Here is a 16,033-nt window from a genome sequence, read left to right on the forward strand (position 1 = left end):
TCACTTTCAAGTATTTTTCTCTCGTAAACCATAGGAGCTACAGTTTCAAACCTCGGAGAGGAGATTCATAATGATTTTAAGAATGAATCGAAAAATAATTACATCACTCGGCCTCATGGTGGCGCTATAACGGCCCACTTTACGTTTTGCCCCGTAACTCTTGAACCGTAGATCGGAAAATTAAAATTCTTTTTTCCCTGGATTCCTTGGGTCAAGACGCATCTCCCCATATAGGCCACGCCCATTTGCGCCAGGATAGATTTTCCGCCATCTTGAATTTTCTCCAAAACACACTTTTTGCTCCTTTTCCTACATATTTTCTTCAAATGTCACAAAAATCGGTACACATGATCTACACACACACACACACACACACACACACACACACACACACACACACACACAGCTCCACTTCACACGGGTGTGATTTTTGGGTAAGAGGGGAACATAGAACCTTTTTTATAGGGGAAAATGGGGAACATAGAACCTGGGGAACATAGAACCTGGGGAACATATGTTGGACCCCAATCTGGGAATCGGCTTGTAACCATGCATTGCTGTATTGATACTTTTACTTAAGAAAAATAAATTAGTAGTATGTTTTAAAAAGAAATAAAATAGTCTTGTGGCTCAGAGTATGTGATTCTGCCATGAACTCACTGTTCATAGCAGTATCTTGGCCCAAGATCAGTGTCTATTTCTTGACCTGAAATCTGTGGTGCCCAGCGGCAGAACTCTCTGTAAATAATGAGGAGAACATAGTGTTCTCGCCTTCGGCGAGCCCACAATTAAAAATTCCACCACTGAATGTTAACATACTGTAGCTCAACGCCTCAGTGAATGTTCTGATACCATGTAACATGACATAGAACTGATGTTTTTTTAGTTTTTTTTTTTTAGTTTATATATATATTTAAATATATTAATTAAATATTTTTGTACAAAGTGGTTTAACATAATCTATTCTATTTCTATGCCATTCATTCCATGTTTAGTTTAACTCATGAGATCCTGTATAGGCAGAGCTCCAGCAAGCTATGCCAAAACAGTGGTGCAAAGTTTATAGACCTATCATCATGCCAAGTTTGCCAACTAACAATCATATTACTGGATTAGTAAGTAATCACTTTAATGTTGCAGCTGGTAAAGTGTGGGGCTGATATTACGTTGTGCTGCTGGGTAGCTTGCCTTAACCTATAGCCTAATACACCATAACATCTATACAAACAATTAATATTTTTCGTTAATAAGTCTATACATCTGCAAAGTAACTTAACTAAAGCTGTCAAATAAATGTTGTGGGCTAAAAAACTAAGTAAAGTTAAAGTATTTGTAGCCTACTAACAGTTCCCACTGTGCTAAAGTGACAACGCCACTTTGACACTGTCCAGTGTCCACTTGCTCCAGGCTGGTTGTTCGGCCATCTGTTCACAGTGATAACACATTCTCTGTATCTTTCCAGCAATGTCACAAGAAACCATTACCCATAATGCTTAATGTCTCATGAGCTAAAGTCTTGCTTACTGATATCACAGTTGTGCCCATCTTTTGTTTGGGGGGGAACAGCAATAAATTGTAATGGACAATTTAATTTGTTACCCACATAAACATTATTGCAAAACTCCAATCTCACCAATACACCCATTATATTTGAACACAAATTACACCCAGTGTGAAGTGAGCAGTGCCTTTTATGAGTTAATTTTATTAAGCGTCCTGTGAAGCTTGGCCAATGAGCCAAGTGTGGGACATACACATATACGGTACATACAGTATGAATACATACATACATACATAGCCAGATGTAGGAGCAGTTAGTAACGCTCAAAAATCAGCAGAAACTGTCTTAAATATAAACATTTATTTATGTTGTGATGTTCTTCATACTCCTTCAGTAATAACAGCAAACACAACAATCATGTAATCATGTATTTTAAAATGCTTGACTGTGGACTGCAGGTGACATGTTTCCCCCTTAGAAATATATATGGTGTTGTAATCTACAGTATAATGTATGTTTGAAAATTGCAAAAATACACAATTAACAAATGTTGGCCAAGTGTGGATGACATTTTGTGTCAAAAGTAACAATCATTCAGTTCCCTTCTGTATTGTGACATGTGCAATACAAAGCTACATTCAAATCACTACATGCCTTGATATGAGGTCATATTATCCCAACTTCTCAGTAGGCCTATTCATTGTTATGGCATTATAGATTGTCAGAAACACAATTCAATAATACAATGTAAATGTTTTTTTTACATTAACAAGGCATGCTTAATTTTATGTGCAGTGACTGAACCAGAATTCTTTGGCCAATCGTTGACAAAGGCTATACAGTGATTATTACTATAACACTGATTCTATTTTCTCAGTAACCTTTCCTATGCAGGCAGTTGCTCTTCTCAGCCTTTCCCCATCATCTTCAACAGGAGCTAGGAACAAAAGTAATAAGGAGAAGAAGATAGGGGGATGGAAGGAAGGAAATGGTGGTGGAGGAGATAATAGGGAGAGAAGGTAGGAAAGTAGAAAAAATAAGTAAAAAAGAAAAGAAAAAGAAAAACACTGATTAATGCCATGTGCTATACAATTGCTCAAGATCCAAAACATCATAACTGCTCTAGACTGCATTCTCTGTCTAATTAACCCATTTAGAACGGGTACACATTTTGTGTATCATTATTTTATGCTTTAACTATTGAAAAATAGCAGATATACAAGCTCACAGCGCGTGAGTGCCGCGCTGCGAGCTTGTAGATCTGCTATTTTTGAAAAATCGTAAAAATTAGAAATTTTACCCGATTCTATAAGTGTCTTTTGAATCCTTCTAAGACTTTTTGAAAAACCTATGTTTCTATGTCAGCAATCTGGCCAGCCATCGTCAAAGAAAAGGTCCTTTTCACTTAAATGGAGCTCAGTTAGTCTGTTCTTGAGAGACTACTATGTCAGTGGTTCTCAAACCTTTTCATGTGAAGGACCCCCAAAATGATATTTATTTGGCGACGGACCCCCATCTCAAAATATTTAGTTCCAGGGACCCCCCAGAAGCAACATTTTAGTTACAAACGTTCGCTTTGAAAATACATATATATTCAAAGATTTGCACACATTTCCACGACTTTTTTCAAAAATAGCAGATCTACAAGCTCGCAGCGCGGCACTCGGTGCCGCGCTGTGAGCTTGTATATCTGCTATTTTTCACTGGTTAAAGCATTCAATAATTCTAGGCCTAAATATTAACTGGGGTTGGTGTGTGTTGCAAGTACCAGTGTTAAGTGATAGTCCCCATCCACCAGTTGTTCTATGATATTGAAGTGGTCTGTGTTGGGCACATCCTCCATGGTCACATTTACTCCTGAAGCCGCCAGAGCCTTTAAAAAGGTCAGGGAAGAAAACAATTTCAGGGCCATAATGAAAAACCTACTACTGTGTTGTCAGGCTAGTATCAGTAATTGTATTTGATGAACTTGCTACATTGGTGGCCTGCTAACTTTCAGCAACCATGTCATTAACTGGTAGACAGACAGTTCTTGTGCTCTATGGCAGTGATTCTCAACCGGTGGGTCGGGACCCCCAGGGGGGTCCCCAAAATATTTGGGGGGGGTCCCCAGATGATTAACATGCAACATTGTTTTTTCTCTCAACAGTAAACAAACAAACCAACATAATGTTTGAGTGTATAGACTAGTATAGTACAGGCACATTTCTAAAGTGAGGACTATTTAATACCTCTAAAATGACAAATTAAACATTGGACAAATTGTCAAAAATTAGAGGCAGAAATTGTGAAAATAGCAGATATACATCACAACGCCTCTCGTTGTGAGCATGTAGATCTGCTATTTTCACAATAGAACCGTGGTATACAAAATGTAATGCCTCAACGCCTGAAAAGATTGAGAACCACTGCTCTATGGAACACTAACTTGGTAGTAATCTTCTGATTGCTTGCGGAACTCCGGGGAGTCATTCTTTGCCATGGCAACCACAATGTGACAGCTGGAGGAAGAAAGTTTGAGCTGAGGGACCAGTGTACTGGGGCTGTTCCTCACTGCAACTTCACTGTAAACAACAGAGGAAACAAACACTGAGAGGCACTGATAGAGTATACAGAGTACACACATTTCAGTACATGCACTTGCACACACACAATCAAGATTTGAACATTATTATTGTCCATTAATGTAGCAGGCAATGATTTAAAATAGCCTTTGCCACACATAGTAGATTACACAAACATTCACACCAAAACAGACATACATACAAAGACCTACATACACTAACACTACACTATTTTCCACTTTTTATTTGTTTCGTTTTTTTAAAAGGACTTCAGTGGTTAAACTTATTTGAGCTGTTCCGGTAAAACCACCAGACATAAATCCAATGCTCATTGCTCACACACAAATAAAATCACCTTTCTACACGAAATAGTTCCTTCAAGCCGGAGTTATACTTTGTTGCATGTCGATGCTGGAAATAGCAGATTTACAAGCTGTTGTGAGCTTGTATTGTAGATCTGCTATTTTTGGTGCGCAACCAAGTACTGTATAAATCAGGCATCAGACTGAAACTGAGAGTAGATAATGTACTGCAACATGTACATACTCTGTCATCTTGAGAGGCTCGTTGACATAGGTGGAGAGAATAGGAAGGAGGTCGTAGATGCCACTGACCAGGAAGGCACCTGAGGGATGTAATTGTAGATGGGAAACTTATTGTTGATTTTCATTTGTGTGCGTGTGTGTGTGTGTGTGTGTGTGTGTGTGTGTGTGTGTGTGTGTGTGTGCGTGTGAGAGAGAGAGAGAGAGAGAGAGAGAGAGAGAGAGAGAGAGAGAGAGAGAGAGAGAGAGAAATTGCATGTGGTTGCTGTGACAAGAGTCACACTTGCAAATATCTCTGTATGTCATTCCTTGTCCCTATTTGAGCGGTGCTAACCATTCCATCCTTGTCTCTTTTATGCCCATATATGGAGATCCCTGTGGTCATCAAAATTAAGCCCACATCTTGGAATGCCCATATATAGACATATTGCATCAGTCTCATGTGGTCTATGATGTCATACATCTATGATGTCAGTCATCTTCATCTTTGGGAAAAGTTTATACGTTTTAATTAAAGTCAATTAAGAAAATTAATTCACGAATAAATGTATATATAAATTAAACTATGTAACATATCTCTTAGCAAAATGCAAGGAATCGATGAAGCCGGTCGATTTGACCAAAACTGTGGGAGGAGTAGCGCGGCAAATTAAACTTTATCTAGGAAGGGAAAGGTGGATGGATGGACAAGGGGCTGTTAAGTATGACATCATTTTGTAGGCAGAGGAGAATTTCTGCCCCCAGTTTCCGTGAATCTTTTTACTATTTTTACTATTTACACATTTTACTTCTCTTTGTTGTTGAAAGGAAAGTGTTAGAATTATACTTTAGTCGTTATTTTTGTCTCGGATCTGTTGAAATAGCGAGGGACAGAAAATGCTCTGGGGGCAGAGTTCTCCTCTGCCTACAAAATGATGTCACAGCTTAAAAGCCTAAGACTAGATGTGAGGTATTGGAACAAGAGAGAGAAAGGCACTGCTTACCTACCTGCCAGCTCACTCATGTAAGCTGCTCTCGATAACAGTGTCAGCTACACAAGGAAGCTGTAAGTGTAAACACTCATTCCTGCCCTCTCCTCTCACATGGCAGGCCTCACCTTTGATCTGAGGGGTGATGTTGTATTGTGACCAATCAGTGGACAGGACCATGGCAGCCAGGTGAGCACCAGCAGAGTGACCACACAGGTACAGGCCACTGAGGAAGAGATTTGTTGGATCTCAGAAAGAAGAAAATACTTTAACCACTCATACAGCAGGTAAGAGGAAAAGAAGGGGGCGGATGAATTGTAGCAGCCAAGACATACACATTGTATTAAGATGAGCTTGAAAAGAGTTGCCAGTGAAGCTAGGAAAAACAAGCAAAACTGCAGTACCTGATGTGACTGTACTGCTGAATGACAGACACCACACTCTTACGCACCTGGGACACCATCAGGTCCATATTGCCTGATAAGTAAGTGATGAACAGAAAAGGGTCAGTATCTTCTCTACTACACTGCAGTTATTATCATGGCACAAAAAGGGAACCCTTTACCTTTGGGAGCGATGTCATATCCAACAGCAACCACCACCACACCTTTTTGGACCAGTGGGACTGCCATAAAGCCTGATTCCTCCTTACTGTATGTGAAGAGAAAGATAGAGAGACAGTCAGTGAGATTTTCATTTGAGGTAACTCTAACTCTGAGAATTCTTTGGGCTATTAGACATCTAAACGCTAGTCTAAAATTGGTCTAATAGTGAAGGTTTTTTAGATGTCTAAGCTTTGACTAGACGTTGATTAGACGTTATAGACCATCTATAGCCGTTGAAATAACGTCTAAGCGGGCGCCCGCTGGCCTACTGGTCCAGGCACATACCACTTACCACATACCACCGCATTGCCACATAGGCATGGATGCTTGGCGGCGTCGCCGGTTGGATTCCCGATCCTGATGACCTTTGCTGTGTGTAACTCCCCATCTCTCCCCCCATTTCCTGTCAGTCTACTGCCCTATCAATAAAGGCATAAAAGCCCAAAAACAAATCTTAAAAAGAAAAAAAGAAAATACAAATAACATCTAATCAACGTCTAGTCTAAGCTAGCCTTAGACGTCTAAAAAACGTTCACTGTTAAGACCAATTTTAGACAGCCGTCTAATAGACAACTATTGCTCACTGGGATAAGAGTCAATATGCTTGTGAATACCGTGCAACCCTTTCATAATAAAGAATATTACCTAAGAAACTGCCAGTAGCCTCCATGTATATAGATAACCAGGGGCATGTCTAAAACAAAGGGAGGTCAGTTAGTCAGTACATGATAGAACAGAGGACAACAGCACATACAGAAAATAAGATAAAAGAATGGAACAGAGCAGAAAAGAGCAACATAGTTCGGTATCACTGCGGGGATAAAGCGGAAACGGAATAGAGTCTACAAAGTACTGTTGGAAGTGAGACATGTGTGTATATATATAGGCATTAGGTCACACACACACACACACACACACACACACACACACACACACACACACACACACACACACACACACACACACACACACACACACACAGCAAAGTTCCATTGAGCAAGGCGCTGAACCCTAAAACTTCTGCAGGTGCACCATATGCTATTTATTTAACTCACCTAAAGAATTGGTACTGGGTATGTAAACATCCAGTTTCTCTCCTTCTCCCTCTCCATAGGGTACATTCAACAAGGTCTGGGCCAGGCCACGAGCACGTTCAGTACCTGAATAACATTACAAACCAACACACAAAAACGTTCACGATATTGACATTAGTGATTAGACGCTTAAAGGTAGTGTAACATAAGTGATTTTAACTTTTTATTAAAAAGTAAAAAACTCTATATTCTGATAGTAATCATTGCTGCTATATGCTTTTTTGTTCAGTAACTGGGAGAGCCCTGTGACCCTGTCTGTCCAGCTCATTCGACCAGAGAGTACTCATTTATCCTTTTATCCACGATTTTCCTACGCCCCATAGTGCATTGCGCAGACGTTTGCACCGATCTTCCGCCGCCGATTTACAAGCTCACAACGGGTTGCATCTGCGGCGCGACGTGAGCTTGTGTGTCTGCTGTTAAACCCGGAAGTTTGGTCCTGATAGTCTCCAGTAAACCCCCGGGGAAAATTGTGGATAGTGTTCCAATTTTGTCTGCTCACTTCTTTGTGTCATTCAGACCACAGACATAGAAAGGTAGACGCCTCTTCCGGCTGGGGGGTGCTGGTCCAAGACTCCTGGCAAGCCTCCCAATAACTCTATGCAAGCCTCCAGAATTCTGAGGCGGGGCTCTTGGGAATTCTGAAGGACGCTTCCTTGTGCGTCACAGAATGGGAAGCTCGGTAGTCCAATCAGATGCAGTCCTGGCAGGACTCCCTCTTTCCCATTGGAGGGGGCAGAGTGCCTTCCGCAGTTCCACAGTTATGCACTTCCGCCAGGGGTGTTTGACCAGTCGCGCTAATGAACTGCAGCGGTGGAGGAGGTATCTAGCTTTTTATATCTGTGATTCAGACCGTTTGACTTGTTCCTCCTGTATGAGTCATCATCACTCCTGATTGGATAAAATTGGTAGGCCTGGCCTATCCACGTTTACAAGTGGCCAACACTACAAACGACTCCAGTCGTTCCATTAACAAGCACTTCATACCTTTATTCAGTAATAACAATATAATGGCTGTGATATTACATAGGCCTACGTTGAATTGAAGAATGTACTATCTGTATGTAATATACCACAGCCATTCTATAGGGATAGCAGAACGTGATACACTGATTGGCTAGGCTACTATGCATGCATGCCTATATAAAACAAAACAATGCGTAGCAAGTGCAAGTCACAAAGACAAGTCTAACCAGCCCGTAGGCTGCACCCACCCAACCACTGACAGATCTCAGCAGAAGCGCTAGATAATTCTGCCAGTTCAAATCAAATCTGATCCGATATGATTGAATCAATGAATGCGGAACAAACGACCAACCTTCTTTGAGCGCTGCAACGTGCGCTTTGATCACCTCGTCTGCCGACATTCTGTGCGACCACCGACTTGGGGAGTATTGCCTCTCGAGCTCCTGTCCGACGGGGGATATGCATAGAGTTCAGTTAGTTTTACCCATGTATTTTTGTAGTAAGAGTATTATGTACTTAGTTAGACTACTTTACAACATCTGCTTATTATACAAGTGTCATGAATATTGTTTTTCTGTTTTTAAACAAATATTTAAGTGCACCAAACCCACTGTAAGCGTACGCAAAAGTTGCCACTGAGGCCAATTTCAACATTCAAATTCCAAACAACTGAAGGCAAAAAAAATACCCCATGTCTAGGCGAGCGCTGCAGCAGCAGCTGCTGTCAAAGATCTGTGTCAAACAGTGTTGTGGAGAACAGCGCTCTCAGGCGTTTAGATTGTAGAATTACAGCTCCAAATTCTAAGTAAGTAGCTAAATAGATTGCCACAAAACAGATTGCAAGAGTTCATGTTCTGCATTAAGCAATATATTTTGTGTAATCCTTCCTTGGCTTGAGGAAGTAAATACGTAATATAATCGTCTGCTGCAGTGTAGGCTACTAGCTAGTGGCCATTTAGACATACACTGTTGTTTGTTGACTAGTTCATGCCAAATATTCTGATTGTGCATTTGAAAGAGATATCTTCCAATAGCCTATAAGGACGCATTTGTACTTACATTTTTCTCCATGACTTAGTCTCAAATCTGTATTTTTTTTTAGCTGAAATGAATCCTACGTGCGGCAGAGACAGAATGTCCATATACCATGAGGCTGAACTTCGCCCTGTGTGTGGTTCACTGTCAGTAAATCAGTAGCCAACGTCAGCACATTCCATCTGCTGCTATGCCCCCCCCCCCTTCCAAATGTCTTGGTCTGTCAAAGAAGACTTCAATTTCAATTCAAAGGAACTTTGACATGAGAAAACATAGGCTATGTTTACATTGCCAAAGCAAGTGTCAAAATATAATAAAAACAGTTGAAATTGGGGAATACAGCATTGTGTAAACAGAGCTATGTCACATTGTGTTGATTGATTGATTGATTGATTGATTGATTGATTGAATGTGCCTACTTTATTGGAGGTTTGCATAGGAGAAAAGGTACAGGACAGTTCAATGATACAAGGTCAACTAAAAGGTTAAAGGTACAAGAAGGTTAGCATGTTGTTATATGGTATGACTAGGCTACTATTAGGCCTACAGGGTGTAAAGCTTTTTGAAACAAATAGCATCAATCTTTTGCAGTTTCTCAAAGTGGGGTCCGGGGACTCTCAAGGGTCCTTCCTTGAGAGAGTTTCAGGGGGTCCCCAGCTAAATTATAGTTAGTAACCAAATGGACCCTTGGGTATCTCATCTGTAACTCAAACTCAAAGAGTTAAATTAACATTGCTTTTACAATATAAATTGGGGTATCAGAGATATAACCTTAAATGGGGGTCCGTAGCCTAATGCACGTCAAACTGGGGGGTCCTTGAAATTAAAATGGTTGGGAATCAGCCATAACAAGCTTAAAATGTATGGGAATCCCATACATACATTGCCATGCAATCCCATAATCATAATGGGATTGTATGGCATATCTTTACACATGGGGATCCACATGCTAATAAGTGTCAATTTGGGGGTCCTTGACATGATAAAGTTTGAGAATCACTGCTGTATTGACCTAGTTACTAGCTTTGAACTAACAGCTGCTGCACGAACATCTGTCTCGCGCCTAACAGGAGTACTTTCTGATTGGTTGTTGGTCAGCGCACCGCCTCATTGGTTCGGATTGTCACATGGCTCTGTGACGATTGGACAAGGCCATTTCCTGTATAAATGTCCAGTTGGGAGCCTCGGCGCGGATTTTCAGTTGTGTTATTGTTGCGTTAAGTTAGCTGTGTGGTTACCGGTACTTTTAGGTTGTTTAGTTTTTTCGTTTGAGTTTTATTTGACCTTTCCATCGAATATGGACTGTTTGGGTGTCTCTAGAATTCTACCGAATTCCCCACTGAAAGCCAGAGGACAAATTCAGGTTTGTATAAGACAGTTACAGTAACTTACAGTTGACGTGGACACTCATTTATTGTCTCACGGCAAATGCTTGGTAATAATAACCATGTTATGTGGTATGGTACGCGTGAATAATAATAACAATGACAAAACAAAACAAAATCCTGTTGTAATTTTCTTGACCATATTATTGACCGTTTCTTATATGGATTGCCCGTTTTGCAGGTTATCTTTGGACCGATGTTTTCTGGGAAAAGGTTTGTTATTTGTTTACGTTTATAAGTCTCTGTGCATTGTGTAACATTGGTGATCATCACCGACGTAAGCTGCATATCTGTCTTGTTAATGTGCCTATCAGACAAAGCGCAGGCCTTTAGTTTACAGTAGCCTGTCATATCCCGCCAAATATGATTGTACAGTGAAGCAGTCTGCAAGCTAACTCTAAGCTACAGAGTTCAGTTAGAGTTTGATATTAACCCAACTTCCTCAAACGCTTGAACTATTTTACTGTGTGTTTTTACAGAGTTTGATATTAACCCAAATTCCTCAAACACTTGAACTATTTTACTGTGTGTTTTACTATACATTTAGCTTGCTAAACCTGTCCCAGAAAACAAGGCTTGCTTCCTCCCAGAGTGAATCCATAAGTTTAGTCTTAAATCACAATATGGCGGCTGGAGTGCATATCACATCCTCAATATCATTTAGCTTGATGGTGATGTTTCTTTATTTACATTTTACAGCACTGAACTGATGAGGAGAGTGCGTCGTTTCCAGGTTGCTCAATATACCTGCCTGGTGATCAAGTATGCCAAAGATACGCGCTATTCTGAGAAAGGCATGGCCACGCATGACAAGTAAGTGTGTGTGTGTGTGTGTGTGTGTGTGTGTGTGTGTGTGAACACAACCACCTTAAAGACCACTAATCATTGTGTATATCCCTGCACTGTCTACATGTAACCTTGATACATAAACTGATTCACTCCTTTCACTTGTACACATTTTGTTTTGATTGTATTGTGTACATTTCTGCTTTGGCAATGTAAAGGTATGTTTTCTCATGCCAATAAAACCTTTTGAATTGAAAAAATGAATTTTGTGTAAAATGCATTACATAAATACAGAATGTATTCAAATGAGCTCTTTGTGTTCAGAAACACAATGGAAGCAGTACCTGCTAACTGCCTGGGAGATTTGCGCTCTCTGGCGTTGAGGGCCTGCGTCATCGGAATTGATGAAGGCCAGTTTGTGAGTATAACTTTAGTCACTGGTTAGTTCATAGAAATAAATGCACAGCCCTACTAAACAACACAATAAACATTTGTCCATTTAATGTTATAATATTTATATGATGCTTTTCCATTTCTGTCAGTTCCCTGACACTGTGGAGTTCTGTGAAGAGATGGCTAACATGGGGAAGACCATCATTGTAGCTGCCTTGGATGCAACCTTCCAGAGAAAGGTAGGTGTGTGTTTTGTCAATGAGAGGCAAAAATGCGATAGCCAGTTTGTTATCTATTCACTATTCAAATTCACAAACAGCCACTGTTTGAGCAGACAAAGTGACACTGTGGGTGTAGCTAAAAACAAGACGGCGTAGGGGAAGTAAACACTGTTCGGAGAAGGATAGGTGACTGCGGAGGCGCCACGGTACATAATGTCACTAAACAAAACCATAGATGGATGTAAAACAGCCAGTTCATTGTCTATTATTTTAGGACCTGTTGTGTGCAGTCACAGCTCTTTTGTAGTAATCACTCACTCCACTATACAGACAATGAAAGTCTTTACAGAGCATGGCATGTCAGAGGTGAGAAGTTTAATGTTGAGTCCAGTAGGTCCATGTACGGTACTTTTGTAAATAGACCTACATGGTCAATGAACAACTTTTCATTTGGACTCGTAGTGCAAGATAATAAACACATACAACAGTGAACACAAACAAAGAAGAACATTTATAAAAGGCAGCTACCATGTCACTCACAACAACTTAGAGTTGTCAGTAGCATGCATATGGCATTCTGAGAATCATTCAGATAAATGTGTACATCAGGTTACTCATTAGAGCCTGAAACATGTTGACTCCTCACTCCTGCATAAGGAACAGGTCGCTTGCACTACACCACCTACTGTAGGTTTCCTAAGTAATATAGTCATTACTCCTTATTGGCAACCTGAAGCTTGCCCTTTTTAACTTGGCCCACAAAGGGCCAGTATAAAGAAGAGTGCAGATTCAATGCTGTGCTCTAAAGTCAGTCTCATCCCAACATGGCACATCCGGTTGGACACCATAATCAGAGCATATATTGAGCGGCTGTTTAAAAAAATCTGCAGACCTAAGATGGTGTTACCAATCATCAGCCTCTTAGTAGTTCAAATCATTCACGTACAAAGCATGGTGTTGTTAGTAGCCCTAAATATCATAATCCATGAGGCACAGTCAGTTATACAACAATGCTAAAAGGATAACACAAAAACTTGTTTCAGTTGCCACATTTGACCTCGATACTCGGGTTGGCATACCAGTAGTATGCCAGGATTCTTATCATGCTGTCATGCACGCACCTTTGAAAAATGCATGTAGCAGTAGCCTAACCTTTTCCTTTTTGTCCTTCCTCAGCCGTTTGGCAATATCCTGAGCCTGGTTCCTCTGGCTGAGAGCGTGGTGAAGCTGAATGCTGTCTGTATGGTGTGTTACAAAGAGGCTTCCTACACAAAGAGACTGGGAGCTGAGAAGGAGGTGAGTTTAGTGAAGGTTGAGAAGGAGTGGGGTGGATGAGATGAGGGAGGAGGAATGGATGATGCAGGGAGAGTGTGATGATGAACCGTGTGTGTTAAAATCAGGTAAACTGCAGGTTTCATATAATCTGTACGGACTGGATATAATGAGTGTTATGAGATCATGACATGATGTCATAAGATGATCGGTTTCTTTTAATTACCTAATTTTATTTAGCTCATTTCATAATATGTGTTCATGTCAGTCAGTCGGCAATGTGTGGGTTTATATACAGTCAATGGCTGGTACCCCTTTTCTGCATTCTGCCAATCTGGGAACCCATCGCCTTTTATTTATACAGGGAGTACTTAATTTGTTGTGTTTGCACCACCAAGGTGAAGTGAGCGGTGGATGTGAGGAAAGAAGAAAAGAGTTCCTTTGAATTGAATTGTAAGACGCAAAATCAACCTTTTTACTGTTGTCATAGGTAGAGGTGATCGGTGGAGCAGATAAGTACCAGGCAGTATGTCGGAAGTGTTACGGAGGCCTGATGTCCAACAAAGAGAACTGTTCCCCTATGAAGGAGGACACTCCACCACAAGCGCTCACAGCAAAACAGCTAGACTCTGGTGTTCCCAGGAGGCTCTTCTCCACCCTACAGCTCTGAACGTGAACGACGTTCAAACATTATGATTGGGTGAATTGAGGACAGTTACAAGAGCAAAAGTTATTTGTGTGTACATACAGTAGGTATTTGTGTAATGCATTGTGGTTACTCGTGTGGTTATCGAATGTTACACTTTTTTTTGTTTTACAATGGAAATGTAACATACACCAGCAATTTTAATTAAGCACAAGCTGAGTTTACGGAGAAATGTAACTATAGAAAATGATTATCAGTAGAAGCTATTGTGGTATATAAACATTCTATACCTTATACCTGACAGTTTACATTTGGTGTACATTTTATACTGCTTTGTTCTTTTCCTTTGTGTGGTTAGAGAGAGACGTATAATGTGGTGTTTATGTCACCATTAAGGCATTTGACTTGACAGGTTATGTGGCTGCAGTTTGACTTGGCAGCCACTAGACCTCTAAGCTATAGGTTATGAATGTAATCCTAGTTTTGTGAAACCTGGGCCTTTATGTTATTTACCTATGCTTTTGAAAATGTCATTTGTAATGACAATCTATACGGTGAAACTTGTACTGTAAGTACTGTACTGCTACTCAATTGCAGCCATGGAGACGAATATAGGCAGTGATGTCCCTCAGATTTAATATTTGTTTTATCACCAATTTGTTTTGTTCTTAAAATGTGATTATTTTAATGTTTTGTCTACTTTGGGGGGGAAGTTATGTAATTCTACGACATGTAAATAAAGAGAGTATGAGTTAACCAAGTGCAAAACATTGGTCGTACAGTCAAATAACTAATGAATATCAAGCCACATGCAGTGTGTGATGTATTATGGTGAAATGCTTCTAGAATGCCCAGGATCTGCAGCAGCTAACCCTGATGTGTACTGTGTACAAACATGTCGGTTTGTATAATATATGCTTCAGGCCGCATTCACACACATGCGTGAGACATCTTCTCCGTATCGTCTGAGGCTGGACTCATATGCGTGAAACATCTTCTCCGTATCGTCTGAGAATGGCCACTGGGGGCGCCGTACTAATGCATTGTCAATGGAAGGTGGTTTGGTTTTTTGTCGTTGCCGTGTCTCAAGCTCAACCGCAGCCTGTCTTTTGGCCAAGAGACACGGCAACGACAAAACACCAAACAACCTTCCATTGACAATGCATTAGTACGGCGTTCCCAGTGGCCATTCTCAGACGATACGGAGAAGATATTTCATGCAAATGTCTGTACGGCGCCTAAGAATGAGGGGGATCCAATGCATTGTCAATGGAAGGTTGTTTGGTTTTTTGTCGTTGCCGTGTCTCTTGGGCGCCCTACACACAGTTGCGACAGCTATCGTGTCTGTGTAGTCTGAGATTGAGGGGGGGGGCCCGATCCAATGCATTGTCAATGGAAGGTTGTTTGTTTTTTTGTCGTTGCCGTGTCTCTTGGCCAAAAGACAGCCTGTGGTTGAGCTAGAGACACGGCAACGACAAAAAAACAAACTACCTTCCATTGACAATGCATTGGACTTCCCCTTCTCAGACGATACGGAGAAGATGTTTCACGCATATGTGTGAGTCCGGCCTTGCTCAACCGAAGGCTGTCTTTTGGCCAAGAGACACGGCAACGACAAAAACCAAACAACCTTCCATTGACAATGCATTGGACCTGACCCTCCCCCCTCATTCTCAGACTACACGGACATGATAGCTGTCGCAACTGTGTGTAGCGCGCCTCGGTCATTGTATGCAACCTCAGTGTTTGTCATGTGATTCAATGCAGCCAGTCACATTGGAGGACCAATGGCCTGTTTAATTACAGACCGGTTCTACAGCTAATTGCAAAACTAAAGCCTGATTTGTTCTTGCATGACTGTTACTTATTTTGGCGAGCGACATGTCGTCGATGTGATGAAGCATAAATAAATTGTGCCAAACACCTGCAACTTTTATATTTACCATATACCACTTCTGTAGCTACATACGTAAACTTGGGTTTAAGCAAAAGGTAGTTTGGCAGTACAGTAGGGTGTTAATGGGTGAGAGTGCTATGATTGAACTTTGCCCACAC

The 16,033-nt window shown here is 40.9% G+C and overlaps 2 protein-coding genes across 3 annotated transcripts; one reads left to right on the forward strand and one right to left on the reverse strand.

Annotated features, from left to right (window-relative positions):
* Positions 1–1,846: 1,846 nt before the first annotated feature.
* On the reverse strand, positions 1,847–9,410 carry afmid (arylformamidase). Of its 2 annotated transcripts, none has more exons than XM_080721204.1 (11): positions 9,300–9,410; positions 8,593–8,683; positions 7,236–7,340; positions 6,826–6,874; positions 6,141–6,226; positions 5,980–6,052; positions 5,704–5,801; positions 4,612–4,690; positions 3,930–4,065; positions 3,270–3,374; positions 1,847–2,438 (listed from the first exon to the last, which is right to left on the reverse strand). In XM_080721204.1, the coding sequence occupies exons 1-11, from the start codon at positions 9,309–9,311 to the stop codon at positions 2,409–2,411; spliced, it is 864 nt and encodes a 287-aa protein (XP_080577330.1). In that variant the 5' UTR covers positions 9,312–9,410; the 3' UTR covers positions 1,847–2,408. The 2 variants fall into 2 exon arrangements, with proteins under 2 accessions (XP_080577330.1, XP_080577331.1); XM_080721205.1 differs by lacking the exon at positions 9,300–9,410 and adding an exon at positions 8,929–8,947.
* A 1,108-nt stretch (positions 9,411–10,518) lies between these two features.
* Positions 10,519–14,102, forward strand: tk1 (thymidine kinase 1, soluble). Its single transcript, XM_080721886.1, has 7 exons — positions 10,519–10,638; positions 10,842–10,873; positions 11,360–11,473; positions 11,771–11,864; positions 11,989–12,078; positions 13,237–13,356; positions 13,823–14,102. The coding sequence occupies exons 1-7, from the start codon at positions 10,573–10,575 to the stop codon at positions 14,000–14,002; spliced, it is 696 nt and encodes a 231-aa protein (XP_080578012.1). The 5' UTR covers positions 10,519–10,572; the 3' UTR covers positions 14,003–14,102.
* The last annotated feature ends 1,931 nt before the right edge of the window (positions 14,103–16,033 follow it).

Source organism: Nannobrachium achirus (genome assembly GCF_963921795.1).
Source record: "Nannobrachium achirus genome assembly, chromosome: 3".
NCBI classification, from domain to species: domain Eukaryota; kingdom Metazoa; phylum Chordata; class Actinopteri; order Myctophiformes; family Myctophidae; genus Nannobrachium; species Nannobrachium achirus.